General features: G+C 44.6%; 1 protein-coding gene across 1 annotated transcript in view; it reads left to right on the top strand.

Annotated features, from left to right (window-relative positions):
• Positions 1 to 20,581, top strand: part of CD101 (CD101 molecule) — a 41,070-nt gene extending 20,489 nt beyond the window's left edge. The window contains exons 5-10 of the mRNA XM_007977420.3: positions 992 to 1,375; positions 2,065 to 2,469; positions 5,468 to 5,878; positions 9,346 to 9,741; positions 17,519 to 17,770; positions 19,824 to 20,581. Of these exons, the coding sequence (XP_007975611.3) occupies positions 992 to 1,375; positions 2,065 to 2,469; positions 5,468 to 5,878; positions 9,346 to 9,741; positions 17,519 to 17,760 (1,838 nt within the window). The 3' untranslated portion in view covers positions 17,761 to 17,770; positions 19,824 to 20,581. The remainder of the gene's footprint in view (positions 1 to 991; positions 1,376 to 2,064; positions 2,470 to 5,467; positions 5,879 to 9,345; positions 9,742 to 17,518; positions 17,771 to 19,823) is intronic.
• Positions 20,582 to 20,928: the final 347 nt, after the last annotated feature.

Raw genomic sequence — 20,928 nt, 5'->3', positions numbered from 1 at the left:
AATTCATGTTTGTTGAATGAATGTGTTTGCTGAATGATGACTTGAATTTCTCATCTGAGAGTCAGATTTACATTTATGGTTTTACACTGTAGTTTAGACATAAGAAGCCTCTCTGTTTACAACAACGTGTATATGTATATATACATGTATTTTCCCCCCAAGTAATTGGTTTTTATAGTAATATTGTGAACAGAGATGTAATTAACAATGTTTCTTCCTCATTCAAAACACTTACTAAACCAATTAGCTTGATTAGGGAAAGATAAGAAAGAGAAAGATCGTTTTGAACTCTGAAGGTCTGAATTCTAAAAAACTAAAAATTTAAATAAATACAGCTTTATTACTTTCAGGCTCTTATATCTACCCTAATTAATATACTAAAACATTACCAGATGTTTGGCCAACTAGATATCCTTAAGGAAGAGTTGATTTAACAAACTAATAAAAAATACGTGCAAGTGATAAATGGCTTACGTAAGCTGGGCACAGTGGCTCATGCCTGTAATCCCAGCCCTTTAGGAGGCTGAGACAGGAGGATTGCTTGAGGCCAGAAGTTCAACACCAGCCTAGGTAACAAAAAGAGACCCTATCTCTGCAAAAAATTTAAAAATTAGCCAGCGTGGTGGCACATGCCTGTAGTCCCAGCTACTGAGGCACGAGGCAGGAGGATCGCTTGAGCCAAGGAGTTTGAGGTTGCAGTGAGTTAAGATCACAGTGCTGTGTTCCAGCCTGCACAACAGAGCAAGACCCAGTCTTTAGAAATAAATAAATTGTTTAAGGGTAAATACATCCTCCGATATTCTTTCTGCTATCTTGTTTCCACTATTTAAGTGTTTGGCAAATCTTTTGCCTGAGGGTGGTGCAAGAGGAAACAGCCTGATTTGACTTGTCACAAACTAGTCAAGTCCTAATTAATGAGATTTCACTGTATTTTAGAAAATTTATTATTTACTTAAAACAGTTTTTTTCTTCTATAATCTGTAACTCACAGCAAGAAGTGTGGTCGTGTCTATCAAGAACAAGCAGCAAGTTGTGTGGGAAGGAGAGACCCTTGCCCTTCTCTGCAAGGCTGGTGGAGCTGAAAGTCCCCTGTCTGTGAGCTGGTGGCACATCCCACAGGATCAGACACAGCCCGAGTTTGTGGCTGGCATGGGGCAGGATGGCATTGTGCAGCTGGGTGCCTCCTATGGGGGACCCAGTTACCATGGCAACACAAGGTTGGAGAAAGTGGACTGGGCCACCTTCCAGCTGGAGATCACCTTCACTGCCATCACAGACAGTGGCACATATGAGTGCAGAGTATCTGAGAAGTCTCGGAACCAGGCCAGAGATCGGAGCTGGACTCAGAAGATTTCAGTTACTGTAAAGTCTCTGGGTAAGTGTCAGAGAAAGTCCTTTTCTGCACCTGTATATCACTCAATTCATTCTGCAGTGGAATTGGATTGCATGTTATCCTGAATCCCCCAGTGATGGTATGTGTACCCTAGGACACAGAGCATAGTCTCTGGCTACCCTCTCTGTCAATCAATCTTTAAAGTTTCTTCATCTTTGTAAAGATCATCTTTAGGGTGCAGCTTGTAAATTGTTGTTCAAAGTTAAAAACAAAACCCTATGAATCAGGTTTTAGATGAGTATAGCTGAGCCTCATATCTTCTGGCTTTTGAGAGCTGCAGCCCTGGGATTGCAGAGCCCATTGGAGCATGTGCAAAAAAAAAAGGGTTCTGATACTGAACCCACGCATGAGGGTAAGGGAAGGAGGCCAGACATCTGGGGTGGGGAGTGCTCCACCCACTCAGCAGCAGCTGTCTAAGTAGCAGATTGGGGAAACACTGCCTATTTGTTGTGGCTGCTGGCAACAGTCTTAGAAGAGGATCAACTTTGCAAAATTGAGGTCAGAGTTCAGGACAGACTGTACTGAGAATCAACTTCTACTCTATAAAATATGAAACTCCAAATGTACAAATGCATGGTCCTACTCAAAGAGGTGGCAACTAGAAAACCTTGAAAGTGCTGTATTTTAATCTGGCATATATATTAGAAATTATGTTTCATTTTTCTGTCTAGAGTCAAGTTTACAAGTTAGTCTGATGAGCCGTCAGCCACAAGTGATGTTAACCAACACCTTTGACCTGTCCTGCGTCTTGGGGACTGGTTACTCTGACCTCAAGGTGCCACTCACTGTGACGTGGCAGTTCCGGCCAGCTAGCTCTCACGTCTTCCACCAGCTTATTCGAATCACCCACAATGGCACTATTGAATGGGGGAATTTCCTATCCCAGTTCCAAAAGAAGACGAAAGTTTCACAGTCTTTATTTCGTTCACAACTCCTGGTCCATGATGCCACTGAGGAAGAGACGGGAGTGTATCAGTGTAAAGTAGAAGTTTATGACAGAAATTCCCTATACAACAACCACCCTCCGAGGGCTTCTGCCATCTCTCACCCATTGAGAATAGCAGTCACTATACCAGGTAAGTGTGACTTGAAATTAATCCCTGCTTTAAAAACAAACAAATAAATAGCAGGCCTCCCATTCTGGGTAAGTTATAACAATAAAACATAAAATACTTTGTCCCGTATTTGTTCTGTCTAAGTAAGCACCACATCATGAATGATACCCAGGTTAACATTGAGTTAGTATGCACGGGTTGGCCATACTGGTTGTTAGAACATTGAAATACCTTCCATGTCGGCTAGTTGCTGCTCTCTATCCATTCCCCATTTTCCTCTAAGTTCCCACCATCCAGCAACTAAAGGGTACCACGTGGCACAGCAGGGGGCCTCTAGGACCTGGCTCCGGGGGAGAAGATATGTTTTGGATTGGTCACTGTCTAGGTCTTACCAGTTAGTAAACATTTGCAATGTCTCTGCTGGTGGTAGGGATAAGGTAAATTCCACTGGAATACATCCACCTACTTATTTGTAAGGTGTTAATGTATAAGAGTCAGAAAATTTATTATTATAATCACATATAATCCATCTCATCAACTGACAATACAGCACAGGAGATAAAAGTGAGATACCACCTAGGCAAAGTTCTGCTGTGTCATGTATCTTTTGTCTCATAGTCTGCATTCTCTTAGGACAGAGTGATGGAGAGACATTGAATTATTTAGATCTGACAATCACTGGATAGCAGAACAGCTCTGGATGAGCCACCTAATCTGCTCAAGCCTTAGTTACCTGATCTGTAAATTGTTAATGTGCAATTTAAATATGGTAACATATATAACATGCCGAGTACCTGACATACCAAGATGATGCTCAAACGTGGTCGCTGTCATTCTTGCTGCTGCTGTGCAACATTTTTGGTAATAGTAATGATCCCCTTGTTCTTGAATTCATGCTTAATTAATTTGTCCTCTCTGTGGTATTTGCAACTGCTGCCCCAATCTGTCTTCTTGAAACTTCCTTTTTCCTTGGCACCATGACACAAGATTTTCTCCTCCACTGATTTATTCTTTAAAGAAAATAGTTTCTCTGGATTTTATTCTTAGCTTTGATCTCTTTTCATTCTATACGCTTTCCTGCAGTGGACTCATCCCTACCTATGGATACAACCTGTATGTTCACAACTCCCAAATTCATTATCTTGACCAATTTCTCTTCTGATCTCCAGACTCATATATCCAGCTGTCTCCAAGACATGTCTGCACTCATTATGTCAAAACATAAACCCCCCATTATCATCCAAAGCTCTTCCTTCTACATTGCCCCTTATGTCCCCACTCCCCATCAGTGACCCAAGTTGAAAACCTGAGCCATCACAACTCTTATGTTCACCTTGTATCTAAACTCCCATAGTGTGACATGCAAGGGCCCTTTATCATCTGGTATATCTGTGTCTTTCCAGCATCATCTCCTTCAACGTTCCATCGTGAATTTGAGCTTCAGCCACACTGAATTACTTGCAGCTCCTCAATAGTCCATGTTCCCTCTCACTTTCAAAATCTTTGGTCAAGTTGCATCTTTTGTGCAGAAATCCTTAACTTCTTCTCCATCAGAATAATTCCTATAAACCCTTAAGACTCAGCTCAGAATTATCCCTCCAGGAAGTCTCCCCTCACTCCTGTATTTGGGCTAGGAGACCCTGCTGTGTGCTCAGATAGGCACTTCTACATACCTCTGTCTTAACATGAGGGACATGAGGAACAAAAATTGTACACTGAGGCCAGAGGTGGCTCACACCTGTAATCCCACACTTTGGGAGGCCAAGGCAGGCGGATCACCTGAGGTCAGGAGTTTGAGACCAGTCTGGCCAACATAGTGAAACCCCGTCTCTACTGAAAATGCACAAATTAGCCAGGCGTGGTGGTGTGCACCTGTAGTCCCAGCTACTCAGGAGGCTGAGGCATGAGAATCACTCTGCACAGAAAGTGGAGGTTGCAGTGAGCCAAGATCATGACACTGCACTCCAGCCTGGGCGACAGAGCAAGACTCCATCTCAAACAAAACAACCAAAACTATCACACTTGAGAAAGGTTTCTCAAGACTTATTTCAGCTCCACATTCTAAATGTGGAAGACAGCGATCAGGGCAAATATCACTGTGCTGTGGTAGTGTGGCTGTCTGTCTACAAATGGCACTTGGCACCATCTCTAAGCCTCTGTCCCTGTACTTGTCTCCCTCTAGAGTGTGAGCCACTGAGGGAAGATATCCACAGGGCCTGGAATTGTCTGGCACATAATATAGTGTGTGCTTCATAAATGTTTGCTGAAGGAAGAGTAAAGAGACCTACTGGCAACATCAATAAGCAGTTACAAAAGTAGAGTGGGTGATGTGAGCAAGACGTGAGAAGAAGATTTGGGAACAAGGATGGTCACTCATCTTTCTGACAAAGCAGAAAAGCTGCTGGGGTCAAAGATTAGTTGACTCCACATCCATACGATGTTTCCACAGTTAAGTGGCTGCAAAGATGCACACAGTTTTAATCACTCATGTACAACTTCCTTTTGTTTACCCATGTTTGAAGGCAGATACAACTAGAGTTTGAAAATTGTGAATCCAGAAGTACTCTGCATAGTAAACACACAAACACAGCATTAATAGGGCCACTTTCTCCCAATCTGATACATGCAATATGACAGAAGAGATGCTTGTGCTTAAATACTGAAGCAGTATCATGTGGAAGAGAGATGACTGGGCTTGTCTGTGTGACACTCCCTCTGCGACACTACCCCTACCAAGCATAGGTAGCAGTAGGACTAGTGGATGGAAGTCATGGAGATAAAATTTAACTTGATATCAGAAAGCATTCTGGAGTGGCAGAGCTGTCCAAAGATGAAATGGGCTGCCTTGTCAGCTAGTAATGTTGTTCAAAAGCTGGATGAGCAGTGAGCGGGGCTACTGTAGAGGGAGTTCACCCATATGATGGTGGGAGGATGCAGTGTCATACTTGACCTCTAATGTCTCTACTACCTTAACTTTCTGTTTTGTAGCAAAGTAACTGTTTCCATTTTTTAAATTTAGAGAGCAAGCTAAAAGTGAATTCAAGGAGTCAAGTCCAAGAGCTCTCCATCAACTCCAACACTGATATAGAATGTAGCATCTTGTCCCGGTCCAGTGGAAACGTTCAGTTAGCCATCATTTGGTATTTTTCTCCTATTTCCACTAATGCCTCCTGGCTAAAGATCCTGGAGGTGGACCAAACCAATGTTATAAAAACTGGAGATGAGTTTCACACCCCATGGAGAAAACAAAAATTTCATACTGAGAAGGTTTCCCAAGACTTATTTCAGCTGCACATTCTGAATGTGGAAGACAGCGATCAGGGCAAATATCACTGTGCTGTGGAGGAATGGCTCCTGTCTACAAATGGCACTTGGCACAAGCTTGGAGAAAAGAAGTCAGGACTAACAGAATTGAAACTCAAGCCCACAGGTAAACCTTGCAGGTGTATCCTCACAATGTCTGTCTGTCTGATGGCTGTTTTCTCTTGGGCAGCTCTTCTATGGAGTGATTATGTGGGAGTAAAAATATGACCTAAAGTCATAGGAACAGTGTCCACCTACAAATGACTGCAGGACTGGGTAGTCCACCAGAGGAGGGGAGGTCACTTAAGGTGATTCAATCTGAGGTTTTGGGGAGCTGAGGTAGAAGCAAGATCCCTTTGATTGGTTCGCTTCTCAGCCTGGCAGCCTAGTCTATGCAGCTACCCAGGGTATGGTATCTCCAGATCTCTATAATAACAAGCTGTGTCATTCCAGTGGGGCTGTACTGTAATTTGGCAGAGAAAGAGTAATACGAAGCATATTTCTCCCACTGTGAACAGAAACTGTACAACTCTATGGGGATGTGTGGAGAAATTGCTTCTCAACATTTAGCTGCCTAAACATAAGGCAAATAAGAGTAGTTAACTGTTGGAATGGCTTACTGAAGGAGTCTCCTCTTCCTCAGGAGATCTTTAAAAATGCAATGGAAGTTCTGCACTGGTCTAAGAGTGCCGCTGTCTAAATGCGGGCAGGGTTGATTAGGTCTCTCAGCATAGGTTAGGTCACCTCCAGTGTTGATTAAAATTAAATGAACGTCACAGCCAAGGTTCAGGAACTGGCAAAGATCCAACAGCACAATGCAGAGAAGTTGATCTAATTTGGTGCTTAAAATATTATTTTCAAGTTAATGTTAAAAAAAAAAAAAAGGATGATAATTGAGCATTACTATGTATTAGGCAATGGAATACAAAGATAAAGAGGGCACAGCCCTGGCCCTTAAGGAGCTCCCAGTCTGGTGGGACAACAAGGGCAAAACAGCAGCTTGGTATGAGATCTCTTCCTGCCCTCTGGCTTCCCTTCTCTATGTTCTTCAAGTCCCTTTTTCTCCCTGCTAAATGTGTGTGTTCCTCAGGGACAGATCCTGGGCCTGTTTTGCTTCTTATTCTCTGCTTTCCTCAGAATTTCTTAAATACTGCCCTGGTTTCAACGACCACGTTCTAGATGATAACTCTGAGATTTTGTGCTTAGTCCTGATCTCCTGAGCTCCAAGTCTTCATACCCAACTGCCTGCTGTACATTTCTACTTGGATGCCCCCATACTCAGCATGCCCTGAATTGCACTTAGCATCTCTGCCATCTCACCATGCTCATTTGTACTTCTACATTTCCCATCTGTGTGACTGGCATTCTGTCTCCCAGTCATCCACGCCAAACCCTTGACCACATGTGCATGCCCCTCATCAGGAGGCAGCCACTGCTTAGCTCAAGTGCTTCCCATGTACAAATGTGGACTCCGTGTTGTCAGATCTTTTTGCATATCTACAGATGCCTAAAATGTTTTTTGGTAACATCTCCCAGTTTGAGAATGTCCACAACTAATTCACTTTTTTTTTTTTTTTTTTAGACAGTCTGGCTCTGTCACTCAGGCTGGATTCAGTGATGTGATCTTGGCTCACTCCAACCTCCGTCTCCCAGGTTCAAGCAATTCTCCTGCCTCAGCCTCCAGAGTAGCTGGGACTACAGGCGTGCGCCACCATGCCCAGCTAATTTTTGTAATTTTAGTAGAGATGGGGTTTCACCATATTGGCCAGGCTGGTCTCAAATTCCTGATCTCGTGATCCACCTGCCTTGGCCTCCCAAAGTTCTGGGATTACAGGCGTGAGCCACTGCGCCTGGCTCAGTTCTTTTAAAATACTGCAAGTGTCCAGCAGAACATACTTGTGGGCTTGGCGTGGCTGTGGACTTCTGGTTGTGCACGTCGTTTAGGGAACAAGTTAATGAAGAGGCCCCAGAAAGATGCTGAGAATGACTGGTCAGAGTTGTAAGAAGGATATTTTCTCTGAGATCGGAAAAAAAGAAGTCAATTTCAAGGAGAAAATGGACTCCAGTAACAAAAACCACATAGAGAAAAGGACTAGAGGGTCCCTTGAACTGGGAAATTAGGCCCTGGCCAAGTATAGTGATGAGATTGGAAGCCAGATCACAATAAAATAGGAAGTAATTTGAGGCAAGGAAACAGCAACAGTATCACATAAGCTAATATTCCACATGATTCTCCATGAAGGAAAGGAGAGAGTAAACATGTAACTAAGAAAGAGTCCAAGATCAGACAGAATTATTCTCTTAAAGACAGATTAATAAATGTGTTAGGTCCAGGCATAGTGGCTCGTGCCTATAATCTCAGCACTTTGGGAGGCCAAGGCAGGTGGATCACCTGAGGTCAGGAGTTCGAGACCAGCCTGGCCAACATGGTGAAACCTCGTCTCCACTAAAAATACAAAAATTAGCCCCCTGCCTGTAATCCCAGCTACTTGGGAGGCTAAGGCAGGAGAATCACTTGAACCCAGGAGGCAGAGGTTGCAGTGAGCTGAGATTGTGCCGTTGCACTCCAGCCTGGGCGGCAGAGTGAGACTCCATCTCAAAAAAATAAAAATAAAATAAATAAATAAATAAATGTGTTTGTCGTAGAATTATAGTAATGCACGCTATAATTTCTTTATTTTGTTTGTAACTACTTTAGCCTTCATTCTAAATCCTCACCTGCTGGTTGGCAAGGGGGGAAAAGGTAAATGTCAAAATCTGTTTAAAACTTAGTCTAATCCAATCATCTAAATAGTTCCCTTGGATTGCTTTCTAACACTTGCATCAAATGTTCAGTCTCTCGGATGGCCTCCTCTCTTTCTGCATCTATACCCAGGTAATATCTGGGTGGATGGGAGGAGAGTAATTTGCTAAGAATGAGGGGCCCTGGTGGAATACATGGCTTGAGGTAGCTGCTAAAAGTTGTGAACGACCACTTTGGGAAGTAGAGGAGGAGTGAATCAAGGATAAATAAAAGCAGCAGGCAGAGGGCCCTGCAGCAGCTGTGTGGTTTTCAATGGCAGGGTCCAACAGGCAAGCAGTTGGGCTAAAGAAGGAGAGAGACTGGTTTCATTCCTAGCAGAGAATGTTCTGGCAAATGTGAAAAACAGGGACCAAGGACAAGGATTAAAATGAATGTGGCTGGGCGCTGTGGCTCACGCCTATAATCCCAACACTTTGGGAGGCTGAGGTGGGCAGATCACTTGAAGCCAGGAGTTCAAGAGCAGCCTGGCCAACATGGTGAAACCCCGTCTCTACTAAAAATACAAAAAATCAGCTGGGCATGGTGGCACACACCTGTAATCCCAGCTACTTGGGAGGCTGAGGCAGGAGAATTGCTTGAAACCAGGAGGCAGTGGTTGCAGTGAGCTGAGGTCGTGCTGCTGCACCCCAGCCTGGGTGACAAAGCAAGACTCTGTCTCAAAAAATAAAAATAAAATAAATGCACTGATGTCTAAAGAATATAAGAGCTTCCCAATGAGAACTAGATTTTTCAGAGGTGGTATCCAATCTGAACATCTGCATTCTCTAATTTACTGCCATTTTATTGTCTAGGAAGTAAGGTACGTGTCTCCAAAGTGTACTGGACCGAAAATGTGACCGAGCACAGAGAGGTGGCTATCCACTGCAGCCTGGAGAGTGTAGGCAGCCCAGCTGCTCTGTACTCTGTGATGTGGTACTGGAACAGAGAAAACTCTGGAAGTAAAATGCTGGTGCACTTGCAGCATGATGGCTTGCTGGAGTATGGGGAAGAGGGGCTTAGGAGGCACCTGCACTGTTACCGTTCATCCCCTACAGACTTTGTCCTGAAGCTTCATCAGGTGGAGATGGAGGATGCAGGAATGTACTGGTGTAGGGTGGCAGAGTGGCAGCTCCATGGACACCCAAGCAAGTGGATTAATCAAGCATCCGATGAGTCACAGCGGATGGTGCTCACGGTGCTGCCTTCAGGTAACCAGGGGTTTATCTACCGTGAGCTCATGGTCAGGAGGATACATGGCTCTCCTCTTATGCTCTCCCTCTCACCTATCTTTTGCTCCTTCTTCAGACTGAAGACAATTTTCAGGTTCCCTAAAGAAGATGACTTTGCTATCTCTCTCAATAGTAACTCATTTGAACAAACAAGGTCCACATGAGGTTTTGGCACAGACGCTTAAGTATCAGGAGCATCTGACAGGTCCATGTCTTTCTGCTGGGGTTCAAGGAGAAGGTGGGAGGTGAGCAATAAGCTCAGCTTACTGAGGGAAAGGGCCATTGGAGAAGTAGGAGTGTGGTCTTGGTGCCAGACACCAGGAAGCATAAAGGGAAAATCATCAATAAAGGTAACAATCCTGAGACACCAGCTAGCTTCAGTGACACTCCTTGGGAAGGATAGAATGCTGTTGAGAACATATGGGAACATCTAAGAAGTAGGGATAGGTGCATCCCAGCCTAGCAGGGCTTCCAGAGGGGAAGGTGAGGCTATCCAATTTGTTCTTGAGGGGGTTCATCATTGTTTTTCTGTGTTCATTCTTCAGCGAAGTTTTCTCCTGAGTGCCAGGCAGAAATGTTTTTTCTATCAGCCTTTATTTTTCTTTCAAACAATTACAGGAAGTCCCATACTCATGAGCACATTCCGTACATGTTTTCCCAGTGGAATTCATAGACTCTGTAGAATCGGCAGTTTTTGCAGTAGAATAAATAGATAAGAACCGTAAAAAGTATACAGTCTGTGATGAAAAGCATGTCTTCTCTGAGGCAGATGAGATCCTTCATAGCATACATATTGTTAATCTTTGTGAGATCCTTGTAAAACAGGTATATGCTTTTTAAAAGATAAACGTGGAAAGAAAACATTAAAAATTGAGTGGCCTTTGTATTCTTCAGAAAGTCTTTGTCATGACAAACTGAGGGTTTTGAGGGTAATGAATGTTGAGGATTTCCAAGGAAATCCCTGTAATGTAGCATCTGGGCTCCTCTACCTGGCTGTTCCTTTCTGGTAGTCAGGGAGGCAGTGTGGGTGATAAAAAATCCCAGGGGCTGGAATCAGACCAGCCTAAGCTCAAATCACAGCTCTACTACCAATACCAGCTATGAAATCATACCCTGGTTACTTGCTGTGAGCCTCAGCTTTCTATAAAATGAAGATCATAATATAAATATATATATAAAGTATCCAGTACAGTGCCTGGCACATGGTCAGTACTCAGCAAATGTAATCTCCTTCTCCCCTTATGCCTCCAAACATGCGGCACATACACATACACACAGGTATACACACATCTACATGTGTACATCTAAGTGACAAAATAATGGCACTTGTTTAATAAATAACTATATGAGGTTCTGAGGGCACAAAAGTGTATATACAGAGTCTGTTCCCACAGAGCTTAGAGTCCAGTGGGAGAAATCAAGTCCAACATAATAGGTGTCTTCAAAGAGGTATTTCCCGTAGACTATGGGAACAACAGAGGCAGGGCTGGGGTGAAGGGCTAGGCAGGGAGGCGATCTGGGAAGGTTCCCCAGAGTCTGGGGCTCATGAAAAGGAAGAAACTTATTTTAGGAAAATGAAAGAGTATGCAAGATGATAATAAGATGTAAAATTTCATGTTATATTCGGGGAACTCCTGGTCATTGAGAATGGCAGGAACTGCAGTCTCTATGGTACAATAGCAAGAGATGAGACCAGTGAGGTGGAGAAGGTACAGATAGATCCCAAATGTGTCTAGAGTATGAAGCTAAGAAGGAAGAACTTTATTATGACAGTGATGGAGTGTCATTGAAAAAGTTTAAGCAGGGGAGTGACATGATCAGGTTTTCCTTTTAGAAAGTTCCCACATTAAAATGAATTGGAGGCTGGGCACGGTGGCTCACGCATGTAATCCCAGCACTTGGGAGGCCAAGGCGGGCAGATCACCTGACGTTGGGAGTTTGAAACCAGCCTGACCAACATGGAGAAACCCCGTTTGTACTAAAAATACAAAAAATTAGCCGGGCGTGGTGGTGCATGCCTGTAATCCCAGCTACTTGGGAGGCTGAGGCAGAAGGATCGCTTGAACCCACGAGGGGAAGGTTGCGGTGAGCTGCGATCATGCCATTGCACTCCAGCCTGGGCAACAAGAGTGAAACTCTGTCTCAAAAAAATAAATAAATAAATAAAGAATTGGAGGGGAGGCCAACAGTGCAGGGAGAAGTATATGAAATGTTGGAAACCCAGTTGGGAAAAGGTGAAGGCCTGAGCTAAGGCAGTACCCATGATGACTAAGAAAAGAACAGGCATTAGGTATTAGGAGATGTCATCTTCAGGATTTAGAGGCCGATTCATTGTATATAGAGGGCAAATGAGCAGAAAGAGAGAATTAAGGATTAACATCTGGATTCTAGCTTAGATGGATAGTAGGGCCATTTACCAAGCAAGGTAATGTATGACAGGGGTTTGGAGGGGAAGATTAGTTCAGTTTTAATTAAGTTGGGCTGGAATTGAGTTCAGAGTACCTGTGAGTTATTGATAAAGATCTGTCCAATAGACATCAAGACTTCCAAATGGGATCTGCACCAGAGTTGTAGATTAGAAGTCATCCATTGGTAGCCAATAATGATGCCCAAGGGTGGAGCTCTGGGATAAACTACCGTTTCTCAGGGAGTGGAGAGCCTGTGAAGGAGACTGATAGGAGTGATAGGTTGCTGGGAAGAGAATCAGGATTTGGTGGTACCACAGACACTAAAGGCAGAGAGGGTATCAAGAGGGTGAGGAGAGTTGACAGACTCAGCTCTTGCAAAGAGGTTGATTAAGATAACAGTGGGAAAGTATCCATTGGATTTGACATTGTGGAACAATTACAGAAAAGTAATCAGGGAAGTCAGACTGCAGCAAGTTGAGGAGGGGAGAGTGGGCCCGTTAATGCAGATTGCGCTTTCAAGAGCTTTGATGTCAAGAGGAAGAGAGAAGAAAATAAAATGGCAAAAGTTATCCAGAAAAAGTGAAAGTGTTTTAGTTTTGCTTTTTTTCTGGTTTGAAGATGGTACAGATTTGAGCACATTTATGTTTTAGAGGGGAGAAAGCCAGCAGAAGGAAAGAGAGAAAGAGAGAAAGAGAGATAGGAAGGAAGGAAGGAAGGAAGGAAGGAAGGAAGGAAGGAAGGAAGGAAGGAAGGAAGGAAGGAAGGGAAGGAAGGAAAGGAAGGATTAATAGAAGAGTAGATACGACTGACAGTCCAACATCTCACCATGCATGCGCCATCTCCTTTCTGGAATGCTCCTGCATGCCATCTTTCCCTGGTCAACACTCTTACCCAGCAACTTAACTGCCACTGCCTCAGAGACTTCCCTTATTCTTTTAGCCCTCACACCTGCAGTTACCTGTTTAACATCTGTCACACTGCTAGACTATACTATAGGCAAAGATGATGAGTGTCTCATTTGTAGCACTAGCACAGTGCCTGGCACATAGGGGATGCTCAAATGTTTACTGAATCACTGTGTAATTGCACTCCTGGTGAGTACCAGGTCTATGTGTTATCAAGATCCAGTTCAAATATAATATGCTACTTATGGTCACTTATCAGATGATTTTCCATGCTTTCTATCTGGCTATCCCAGCTTGGGCTGGGTTTAGGGCCACACAATAGGACTATAGAGCGTGTGGCTCAAGTGAAGGCAGGAAAGTTAAGAGACATTTTTTCGGAGAATGGACCTTGCCTTTTCTTCTCTATCTCTCTATCTTATTTCCTTACCAATGACTAAGCCATGGCAGGGACAACAGCTGCCTCAGTCTTTTTACCTTACCCTTAGACCCTAGACATAAATGTCTTGTTCTAGAGAATTGTCTGTGATTAATTGATAGGCCAGGCTGTAAGGCTTCCTGGGAACTGAATTATTTGTAGTGGTGTGGTAATTGTTACTATTTCCGAGCTTTTATTAGGGTAAGAGTCTATTTAGAAAGTAGAGCCTTGGGCCAGATGTGATGGCTCCCATCTGTAATCCCAGCACTTTGGGAGGCCGAGGCGGGAGTATTACTTGAGCCCAGGAGTTTGAGACCCCTGTCTCTATAAAAAATTTAAAAATTAGACACTTGGTTGATGCACGCCTGTAGTCCTTGCTACTCAAAAGGCTGAGATGGGAGGATTGCTTGAGTTTGGAGGTCAAGGCTGCAGTAAGCCACGATCATGCCACTTCGCTCCCGTCTGGATGACAGAGCAAGACACTGTCAAAAAAAACCAACAACAACAACGAGAGAGAGAGAGAAAGAAAGAGAAAGAAAAAGGAAGAAAGGAAAGAAAGAAAAAGAAAGAAAGAAAGAAAGAAAAGAAAGAAAGAAAGAAAGAAAGAAAGAAAGAAAGAAAAAAGAAAGAAAGAAAGAAAGAAAGAAAGAAAGAAAGAAAAGAAAGAAAGAAAGAAAGGGAAAGGAGAGAAGGGAAGGGAAGGAAGTGGATTCTTGAAGGAGCTGTCTGTCTCTATCACATGGAAGATTTTGGAGATGCCAGGCTACTTACCTGTGCTTCCCAGTGCCTCCAGCAAGGCCTGGCACATGGCATTCAGCAAATGCTTAATGAAAGAATGAGCAGGCAAATCTTCAGTTGGGTTGAAACAGGATGCTGTCAGTGATTCACTTATTCTGGGATGCACTTGTTATCAGGTTACCTTACCCTACTTTTATTTCTTGGCAAGAGCCATCTCCCACATGGCTGCATGTTTGGGGTTGGGTAGTGGGTAAGAGTTGGCAGCCCCCTCTTTATCTCACACCTCTTTTCTTCTGAAGTCAGTGTCTCTGAGGAAATATCAAAAAGGAGTGCTCCTTTTGCTGTGCTTGGCTGTGGGTGGAAGCACATTCTAAACTAAGCCTCATGATGAAGTGCTCTCATTACATTTTTGGCTTTGTTTTGAAGGCCTTGTACTTTGAGCATTGGCCACTTACTCAGATTGATTCAAAATGCCAAACCTTAATGGTTTGAATGTCACTAATTCTAATCCAGATATGGGTGAGAGGCAGATGGTGGGAAATGGTGACTGTGGGATCCTGCCCTCCTCTCCTGCCCTCCCAGGAGAGGTGATTTAGCAGCACAGGTGGTAACAGTTGCTAGCTGTTGGCCACTTCAGCATGGTAAGGGGCACACCTTGCCATCCTTTGATGGTAGATTGCGCTAAGCTGAGCAGCCTCATCCCCACCAGGATAGCCAAGCCCTCTGGCTGTTCCTTCATGCTGAAAAACAGAATAGTAGATTTATTTCCACCTCCTGTGTAGTGGCCCCATCTCGCCATCATTACCCCACCATTCTAGCAACTGTAATACCTGGTGCTGTGGACTTTCACCTCACAATTCTCTGCCTCCCATGAGTAGAAAAGGAAGCCAGAGCCCCTGGATCCACTTCAGTCTTTGCTGAATGTCACCCAGGTTTGAGGACAGGGGGACCAGAGATCTAAGGGAGAGAGAGCCTGTGGAGGAAGATGGCCAAGCCTGGGGTCCCTATGTGAGGGATCTGTAGGCTCCAGCCCTGTTCTCTCTCTCTTCTCTTAGGAGGTTTCCTGTGATTTACTTAGCTTTCTCAGTAGCATTCTAGATAATATTTATCGCTTGCTGACTCCACAAATGCTTTAGGCACTTCATTAGATATTAGATGCTTTATTATACATGATCTCATCACAACTGTAGAAATTGTTACCCCTATTTGGTTGACGAGGAAACTAATGATTAAGAGAGGATAAGTAACTTGTCCAATGTCAATAACAGCACATTGAAGACTGAGGATTTGAACTCAGCTCTCTTTGAAACAGAGTAGGTGCTCATTCATTACTCTGCACAAATGCCCACAGCCAATGCTTATAATACCTGGACTCCGTGGCTCCTTTCACTTGCATCATTGCAGTCTATGCTTCCTTCTCACTGTGGGCCTTCAGATGTACTCAGATAAGACCGGGGGAGAATAACTGTAGTCAAGCAGGGTCATTGGAAGAGGGGTCAGATAGGATGTGGAGCAGAGGGATGGTAAAGAATTCAAAACCTAACTTTATCATTGCTCACCAATTCAAAAAACAAAACCAAATTTAGGATGGATACAAATGAGGTCAGAGAAAATCCAGGCCACGAACCTCTGCAGCTCTTTGCCAGCCTCATTCAGAGCTGCCAGCGAATGTTCAGTGATGATCTGTACTTTGTGTAGCATGATGGCAGCCATCCCTGGGTTCCCATGTGTGGAATGTGCTCGTGCAATTGATTCATTCATCAGGCTCCATTGAGACCCTGTGAACAAAGAGTTGAGGAAGATAAAAAGACACACAAGACACAGGCCCTACCCTCAAGGAGCTCACAGTGCAGGAGGTGAGCGAATGTCTAGATTCTTTCTTGACTTCCATCAAAGAGATGTTCTTCAACATGTAAGATTCATCGGCAATGCCAAAAATGGAATTCTTGAAGCAGAAGGTTGGTCAAGATGACCTCTAAACCTCTTTTCATCTCTAAGCATCTATAATCCCATGAATCCTGTAGCTTAACCTTTGAAGAAGAAATTGCTTATGTCATTACAATTTTCCAGTAAAAGCACAGCTACTGTTAGCATTGAATATTTCAGAACAGCCCTGATTTCGGATATCATGTCATAAATAGATGTGATTGGAAGACTACATTTAGTAATTGGTCTCTTTAAGCATGTGTCTTTCTGCTTCAAGAGACTGTTCCCTGAAACCTGTGGTGTTTGCAGTCCTCTGGGCCTTTGCTTCCCTGGCTGTGTGGCCAGGAGCCACTCAGGGGCTGCTTGTGTGTGCTCCGTGCGTGTGTCTGCTGCTAGTGCTTCCCGGCGGACTGCAGCTGTGGGATGATCATATGCTTCAGCATGCCTTTATATAGTATCTTTTGCCCATGTGGTCGCAGTCAATCCAATTTAATTCAGATCAGCAAAAGTTACTGAGCACATGTGCTAGGCACTGTAGGGGATATAGAAACAAATGGCACTATCAGACATACTCGAGTAACTATAATGAACAAAGGAGACGAGTAAAAGGGAACTAAAGAGGCCTAAACAAAGGACTGAGCGAGAACGGGATGGAAGAGAAGAACTGTGCCTGCAGCAAGGTAGGAAGAGCTGGGAGAGTGGGAAGTGTGATGGAGCTAGCCTAGAAGGACCTGGAGGCTCAGATGCATGGAGCATGTCAGGTGGTGGCCACAGCCAGAGCGACAGAGGAAAGGAGTGGAAGGGAGGGGGCCAGGGAAGGGGGAGACCCACGGGGAGGGCCAGGCTTGGGTCAGCGGGGTAAGGGGCTCCTCATTGTGGGTGCGATTGTTTTATAAGGGCAGTGCAGAGTGCAGGGCAGTGTGTGTGTGTGTATGTGTATGTGTGTGCGAGAAAGAGTGTGTGCCTGTGTGTTGGAGAAGCAGCAGTGGGAATAACTCAGTTAAAAATTCAGGACTGGCAACACTGTTGAGAACGAGGGTTGAATTATAGATATCTTTTCTGAGGAAAGAAGATTAAAGGAGAGGTTTTCTTTTTTGTTTTGTTTTTCATTTTGGCTGTTAGTTTTAAGTAGGTCATTGGAACCTCCAGTGGTTGGAAATTGCAGGGCAAGGGGGTGTTGCATCCGTTCCAGGAGCTCTCTTCCCCCGGTGCTCGGTCCTGTGCTCCTCATGATTTCAGGGGCACACTGCTATTTGGCCCCATTATTTTTACATATACTTGCCTGTAACAATAAATCCCAGGAGTGTTTGTAATTGATTAGTACAAATAAGTTGGAGATGAATTACTCTTTCCCTTTGTTGCAGAGCCCACATTTCCTTCCAGGATCTGCTCCTCGGTCCCTTTACTCTATTTCCTGTTCATCTGCCCTTTCGTCCTGCTCCTGCTTCTGCTCATCTCCCTCCTCTGCTTATACTGGAAGGCCAGGAAGTTGTCAACACTGCGTTACAACACACGGAAAGAAAAGGCTCTCTGGGTGGACTTGAAAGAGGCTGGAGGTGTGACCACAAATAGGAGGCAAGATGAGGAGGAAGATGAAGGCAACTGAATCCCAAGAGGTACCTGCAGTGAGTAAGGAAAGGTGGGGGCTTTTTAATTCTGCTAACGGGGGTAAATGAATCTTGGTTCTGTCCTCAATGATGTCTGCGGTCTTGGGCAAGTTACCTAGGAATCAGAGGGAGCATTCACTGAGTGCTTATTGGTTCTATGCACTGTTAGGTGTTCCTTTGTGTCTTACCTCATCCACCTCTTGTATCCTCCCCTCCTTGGAACCAGATAGCATCCTTACCCTACATCTGTTGAAGGTTCAGGTCCCTAGGCTGCAAGGAGATTAGAGGCTCCCTCACACAGCCTCTGGAGAGCTAAATGAGATCCTACAGCTATGCCCTGGTGGGGCTTCTCTCTCCTTCTTGTGTCACTTGTCACACCTGCTCTAGGTAATCATTTTCTTCCAGATGAGAGGTGTAGGAAAGGACCTGATGCCAGCAAGGCAAAAGGAATTGGGAACATGCCCTTTGTTTACCTAAAATTTGTCCCCCCCAACAAGAATGTAGCTTCCTTCAAGGCAGAAATCCAATTTTCTTCTCCCAGCCCACCTACAAAGGCCCACTCAAGAGCAAGCTCTGCGTAATAGGTGCTTAATTAATATAGGTTCTTTGACAAAATGATAAAACATTTGTAACCTGAGTTTGGGTTTTTTTGTTTATTGTTTGATAAGATTTATTAATTAATTGCTGAGCAAAAACTTTTTAAAAACTCATGTAACAGTACTCCAGTCAGCCCCCCAAGGCCTTGTACCCCTGCTTCCCCCCACACCTCCATACCCGCACCAAAAGGTCCATCTGGCTCCTGGTGCTCAGCCAGTGCCTTATTTTCTTTGACCTGACAGCACTGGGTGGTAGGGAAGGTATTGTTTTGAGGAGCGGGGTTGACAGTGCCACCGTTCCCTCATTCTCCTGCAGGGCTGGGGTTCAGGGGCAGCAGTAGGTCAAGTCTGGTTCCTCAAGGTCTCCTATTCTCAGTTGCAAAAAGCAGGCGGTGGGGGTGGGGTGTAATGGCTTAAAGCTTTCAACAGCTGTCCCCACTGGGCTTGCAGTCCCCTCATCTTTGTTTCAAAAGCTGCTCAGGCCCTGTTGTAGCCAGAATTGGAAATCAATCAGTGCCACCTAACAGACTTGAGAAAACACATCTATTTATTGTCTATGTGACCAATTGAGTTGCTTTAACACTTGTTAATTTGCATTTCCAAGGAGAGCAATTTAGTTTTAATTATTTGATCAGGCACACACGTCCTCTCCAAACATAATTAGCTCCTTCGTAAGGGGATTATTGGTGGCTATGAGCACTCCTACTGTGGACCTACCAGTTCCTTAAACTCATGTCCCTTCATAGCCTGATTTAAAATACTCCAAATCCTTCCTTAAACATGTCAGCACATTTGTTTCTTGTCACCCAGGTAAGGGAGCATATTTTTACAAACAACAAAGCTGAAATGAAGACTTTTTTTTTGAGACGGAGTCTCACTCTGTCGCCCAGGCTGGAGTGCAATGGCGCGATCTCGGCTCACTGCAAGCTCCGCCTCCCGGGTTCACACCATATTTTCCTGCCTCAGCCTCCCCAGTAGCTGGGACTACAGGTGTCCACCACCACGCCCGGTTAATTTTTTTTTTTTTGTATTTTTAGTAGAGATGGGGTTTCATTGTGTTAGCCAGGATGATCTCGATCTCCTGACCACGTGATCTGCCCACCTCGGCCTCCCAAAGTGGTGGGATTACAGGCGTGAGCCACCGCGCCTGGCCGAGACTTCTTAGAAAGTATGATGACCCTGTGCCACTATTTTTTAGAAACCTGTATTTTAATTCAAAGGGAAAGAGCGCAGAAGCGAGCCTGGGCCAAGGATCTTGGATGGACTCTGCTGCAGCCCTCTGTGGGAGCACTCTTCCCCCCATCCCTCCTCTCTCCTCACATGGACACCTCCTTCAGCTTCTGCTCAAACACCTCTTCCCCTTTGAATCCAGCACAGAGATAGCACAGAGGAGATGTAAGCAGACAGGGAGGGTCTCCTGGGAATGTAGACATTTAACCAACTTGAGCAATCGGCTTGTTTTACAGCTTCCTGCCTCGCTGCCTGTTTCTTCCCAAGCCCCGTGTGGAACGTGGTGACCTAGTCAGCTGGAACCAGCTCCTGACAGACCCTGGCAACTTCTAGATGAACTCGAGTGAACTTTCCTCATTACCATCCTCAAGTCACTACCCTGGGAGCTACAGCTTCATGACCATAACATGTGACCTATGCGCTGGCAGCATGACTCACTGAGGCTGCGCCACTGGGACCCCTCCCTGCATGCACCGATGCACTCTCCCCCCTCTCCATCACCCCATGAAACCCTCCTGTCACTTTCCTTCAGAGACACCGCTTTGGAGAATATTCCCAGCGCTCTCCTTGCTTGTGACAAGTGAAACAAACTCCTTTTGATCAAAACTCATGTTCTTGTGGAGTCATTTGTTACCCACCAGGCAAACCAACCCCGGTTTTTTCAGGGAACAGAGACCCTCAAATATGAAACTGTTCTGGCCAGAGCAGAGCATAGGGAAGTATGAGTTCCCAGGGGGTACCTGCTGCATGTCAGGCCCTGTGCTAGGAGCAAGGGGTCCTGTGGTGACTCAGACACAGTCCTGTCCCCCTGGGATGCTCACCTTGTTTGTCCTGGATGCTCTGCTTTCATGAATCGGACTTAGAGCGCCTTCGATATTCTAACCAGCTACATGGCACTGTTTGTCCCATAGGCATCTAAAACCCTCCAGAACTAAAACACCCCCACAGTATTTTCTTCCTTTTAAACTTGCAGAATAAAATTTGCCCTGATGCATTTCAGCAGACATTTTATACCTCTTCTCTCTCCAATTACATATTTGTTGACTTTTGGTTTTTGAAACTTACTGGAGAGCTTTACTTTTACTCATTGATTTCAGCTTTTCCATTTCATGGAAACCACCTGGTTTTACTTTCGGCTTTTTTGTATTATAAATCCTCCTTGGCAAAAGGACAAGCCTCTGTCTCAGGAGTTGACCAGCCAGGGCCTATGAGCCAAATGAAGCCCACCATCTGTTTGTTTTTTAAAATATAATATATTGGAATATGGTCACTCCCATTCGCTTACATACTGTCTGTGGCTGCTTTCACGATAAAAATGACAAAGTTGTGTAGTTGCCACAG

Source organism: Chlorocebus sabaeus, chromosome 20 (genome assembly GCF_047675955.1).
Source record: "Chlorocebus sabaeus isolate Y175 chromosome 20, mChlSab1.0.hap1, whole genome shotgun sequence".
NCBI classification, from domain to species: domain Eukaryota; kingdom Metazoa; phylum Chordata; class Mammalia; order Primates; family Cercopithecidae; genus Chlorocebus; species Chlorocebus sabaeus.
This window is presented reverse-complemented; position numbering and strand designations above follow the sequence as displayed.